The following is a 4,093-nucleotide window of genomic DNA, read 5'->3' as shown; positions in this document are numbered from 1 at the left end:
GGAGGAGGGGGTTGCGTGAGGTGTCCGCAAGGGGGAGCGTGGGCGGGGGTGCAGGGAGAGGGTGGGGACCGAAGCCTGGCGACGACGGGTGCGAGGAAGCGGGGGCCAGGGGGACCAGGTGTGATCGGGGCGCGCGCGTGATTCGCGCGGGCTTGGGTTGGTCGGTTTCGCGCGCGGGGGTCTGCTTTCCGTTTCTGGCTGTCTGGTCACGCGCGGGGGCGGCTCCTTCCTTTTTTGGAAGAACGCTCGGGGCTGCGATCGGGCGCCCGTGCGCCCGCGAGCCACTTCCCTAAACGTATGGGCCGAACGAGCAAGAGCAACTGCACCTGCGCTACGCCCTTCCCTAAAAAGAAAAAGCACTCTGTCGTCTGCTCGGTGGACTCCTCTCTGGCTCTCGCTAGCCCTAGCTAGGTATCCCCGCCCGGCACCTCGCCTCGCCGTCGCCGTGTTGGTTGGTTCGAAATCCAAACTGGAATTTGAGCGAGCGCCGGTTTGCGGGGGTTCCCCAAATTAATACGTAGAGCGAGCGAGAGAGGAGGCAGCTGGGCCTGCAGGAGACCCAGGAATATCGTCGTCGACGCACAATGGACCTTACCATGCCCATCCCATTACCAGGTACTCTATCGCCGTTTCATCCCTCCATGGGGCTCATTACTGGAACAAAAGAAATTTTTATAGCGACCTTGTGTTGATGTGCATCATATATAAATTAGATAGTGGAAACGAATACAATCTCTGTTTTTTTTACTGGATTGCTTTCTTCTAGTGTCTGCATAATTAACTCATGATATGTAGTAATTTCAGGTATACCGATGGTTTCATCAGTGGCTAAGACGACGAGGCCATCCTGTGAACAAGATGGCTTTTCTGAACGCACCAAAATAATGCGATATTCAGGGCCAGACCTTCCGGAGGTACGACATAGAATAAAATTCAGAAAACGCAATACTTGTACTGCTAGATATAGTATATGTTTCGTTACTGAAACCTTGTATTCGGTTCTTGCCATAGAAAATTCACTTAGGCATTTCTACCTTCTAGCACACCTTACAGATGGGATTGGTTTCGTCAGACAAATTCAGACACCAATTTTAATTCACTAATTCTCAGGACAGGTTTAGCCAAATTTCTTCTCCAAGATCGTTTATGCCAAAGCTTTTACCAATCCAATATTTAAACTCCCCTCTTAAATAAACAATTTGTTTAGGTAATTCACACACTTCAGGATCACAACTTTTCGTGCTTTTCACCCATCCCATACAAACTTCTTCTCTTCTGTTTTACAACATCCTCTACAGACTTTTGTTAGACGCGTATTTTTTTTTCATTGGCATTCGATCTTATCCGCTCTGAAATAGATAACGGTCTACAGTGTGTGCAATCAAACTTCTCTATGTTCGACAATGTTCTACAGTATGTGTTCTATAGTACTTTGCCCTTTTCTAAATCACAAAATGAAAGCCTCCCAGTTCAGCAATTCTGACAAAATCTTGGTCGATGAATAAAAAATAAACATGTCATGTAACCTATTTGAAGCTACTTCAGAAAGAAGAAATCAGCTTAGAACTGCAATAAGTATGCTCATTCAAACTAGCAATTGGTTAGCTTCGATAAATTTGAGCATAAGTCCGATACTTCAGTACATTCTTGAAGCATTGTACTTTAACCAAGTTTCTGCAAAGGTAAAAAGAAGAGACTCTGCTTCCTCTGTACTTTTCTGCTAGATTCAAAGTTCACACTAGAATATTGATTTCACTGTTGTGCATTTTAGGAATAAGTAATAATTTGTTTGGGAATCAGGTGACCTTTTTAAGAAACAACTAATGTTAATAAGTAATATTCCCACCACAACCGCATTCGACTCTGTGGCTATTTTACTTTATAATCTGTCACACTTTGCACTGAATGCCTGGTGTGTAATTTATTTCATCAATTAACTTTTTATTACATACTTTCTAAGGACATTTGGTGTCATATACATGCCCTACTACCACTGCCGGATGCTGCCCGAGCTGGCTGCGTGTCTCGTGAATTTTTACGTTGCTGGAGATGCCGTCCCAATCTCACCTTCAGTCAGGAAACACTGGGCATGAATCTCACCTTCTTTGAGAGACTACTGAGACTTGCATGTGAACAGGATAAACTAGCTTTGAAGTTCACCGAAATAGTTGACCAAATTATGAAAAAACACACAGGCAGTGGTGTGAAGACATTCAAGCTTGAATGCTGTGGTTCTCGTATCTACGCCAGTCGTCTCAAGAGTTGGCTTAAGATTGCTGTTAATCCACAGCTTGAAGAACTTGTAGTTTCGCTGCCTGTAGTATACGATGCAAAGCACTACAACTTCCCCTGCCCACTTTTATTCAATGGAAGTGGAAAGTCAATTAGCTATCTAAAACTCAAAGGATGTGCCTTCCAGCCCATGGCTGGACTTGGTTGCTTGAGAAAGATGCATCTGTCTGAGGTACATATTACAGGGGAGGATTTGGGGTGCCTTCTTTCCAATTCTTTTGTTTTGGAGGAGCTGGATCTTAGCAAATGCAATAATATCACTTGCCTGAAGATACCGTCCCTGCTAAACCAGTTCAACCACCTGACAGTGTCTAGATGCAAAACACTGGAAGTGATAGAGAACAAAGCTCCGAATCTTTGCACGGTTCGTATTGATACTACTCTCGTACGACTTCCATTTGGAGATTCATTGCGAGTGAAGAACCTAGAGATGTTGTGGCCCTTTGAGTATAACCTCGTTTATTATGCCCGTGCCGAGCTTCCACAGATTATGCCAAATCTTGAAACTCTTGGCATTTCTTCAGCTGCTGAGGTACATTAAACTCTATATTTATTATTTGAAGGGTAACTAGCACTATTATTTGATTAGCCATTGTTGATGTTGATGTTGCTGTTGTAGTAATAAGCATGTCTTAGAATATAATTAATCTACATGCTTTTATGCAGGTTCTTAATACACCAATCGTACCTGCCAAATTCCTGCACCTCAAGCTGTTGGAGATTTGTCTTTCTGTTGCAGAAGGGGCCTTTTCCCCAGCTTATGATTACTTGTCTCTAGCTTTTTTCCTGGATGATTGCCCTGTGTTGGAAACTTTCGAATTGTCTGTAAGTCGCTCTTCTGTCTTGTGAAGGTATCTTATACCTCCTCCGTCCCAAAATATTATATTTTGGGGCGCAGGGAGTATATGAGAAACCGGTAATTCATGTCTGTTTACCTGCAGGTATGCCAGACTCGCATGAAGCATGATTCTGTATCTGGAGATTACTCGCTTCTGAGAAAGATGCCAGAACACCACCACGTCAGTATCAAGAACGTGAAGATCGATGGCTTTTGCTCTGCAAAAAGCATGATTGAGCTAACATGCCATATTCTTGACAGTGCAACATCACTCGAGAATCTTACACTAGACACCATATATGGTGCTGATTATGAGCATGTTGATAGGTTGGCTGTCCACGAAATTGGTGGTTGCAGCTCTCCTATAGGAAAACGTATGATCAGAGATGCCCACAAGGCAGTTCTGGCTATCGAAAAATACATCGTGGGGAAGGTCCCCTCTAATGTTAAGCTAAATATCAAGAAGCCATGCAGTCAGTGTCATTCTGTCAAATGATTTGTGACTATCCAGTGTTTTTATATTATATATTGTTGTATGGGTTGCGCCTTTCCCCCCTCATTAGTTATATCAACTGTTAATTCTCAAGCCTTGTAATCATGAACTTTGCTGTATTTTTTCAACTATTAGAGTTGGCGGGTGTAATATGACAACATTTTTTTTGAGAAACCGTAATATCACAACTGACAGGTGTGAATGGTGCATCTTGCGGAGGCGCATGGTCAAAATACAACAGTTGTATAAATGGCTCTTTCTTCTCGACCTCCTAACTATGATTGCCAAGGATTTTTCTATTTTTCTATGTAAACTACAAAAACATCTTATATTTAAAAACAGAGGTAATGCGAAGTACACCGCACCACATATTCATTCAGTACAGTCCGTGACTGTCTAACTGTGGTTTGGTCAATCAAACCAAATCGAACCAAAGAGCTTTGATAAAATTATCCCAGCAACATAAGAAA

At 43.0% G+C, this 4,093-nt stretch overlaps 1 protein-coding gene across 2 annotated transcripts; it reads left to right on the top strand.

The window, feature by feature from the left end:
- Positions 1–342: 342 nt before the first annotated feature.
- LOC123164350 (uncharacterized) lies at positions 343–3,822 on the top strand. Of its 2 annotated transcripts, none has more exons than XM_044581786.1 (5): positions 343–615; positions 796–914; positions 1,961–2,824; positions 2,959–3,117; positions 3,234–3,822. In XM_044581786.1, the coding sequence occupies exons 1-5, from the start codon at positions 585–587 to the stop codon at positions 3,624–3,626; spliced, it is 1,566 nt and encodes a 521-aa protein (XP_044437721.1). In that variant the 5' UTR covers positions 343–584; the 3' UTR covers positions 3,627–3,822. The 2 variants fall into 2 exon arrangements, with proteins under 2 accessions (XP_044437721.1, XP_044437727.1); XM_044581792.1 differs by having other exon boundaries at positions 805–914; positions 3,234–3,821.
- Positions 3,823–4,093: the final 271 nt, after the last annotated feature.

Source organism: Triticum aestivum, chromosome 1D (assembly GCF_018294505.1).
Source record: "Triticum aestivum cultivar Chinese Spring chromosome 1D, IWGSC CS RefSeq v2.1, whole genome shotgun sequence".
Taxonomy (NCBI): Eukaryota; Viridiplantae; Streptophyta; class Magnoliopsida; order Poales; family Poaceae; genus Triticum; species Triticum aestivum.
Note: the sequence above shows the minus strand (reverse complement) of the source record. Positions and strands in the feature narration are given on the sequence as shown.

Bases quoted from the DNA above. Each gene is read 5' to 3' on its own strand.
- LOC123164350 (XM_044581786.1), top strand. From the start codon at position 585: ATGGACCTTACCATGCCCATCCCATTACCAG. The intron at 2,825-2,958 runs GTACATTAAACT...GCTTTTATGCAG, and splicing joins GCATTTCTTCAGCTGCTGAG to GTTCTTAATACACCAATCGT. The intron at 3,118-3,233 runs GTAAGTCGCTCT...GTTTACCTGCAG, and splicing joins TGGAAACTTTCGAATTGTCT to GTATGCCAGACTCGCATGAA.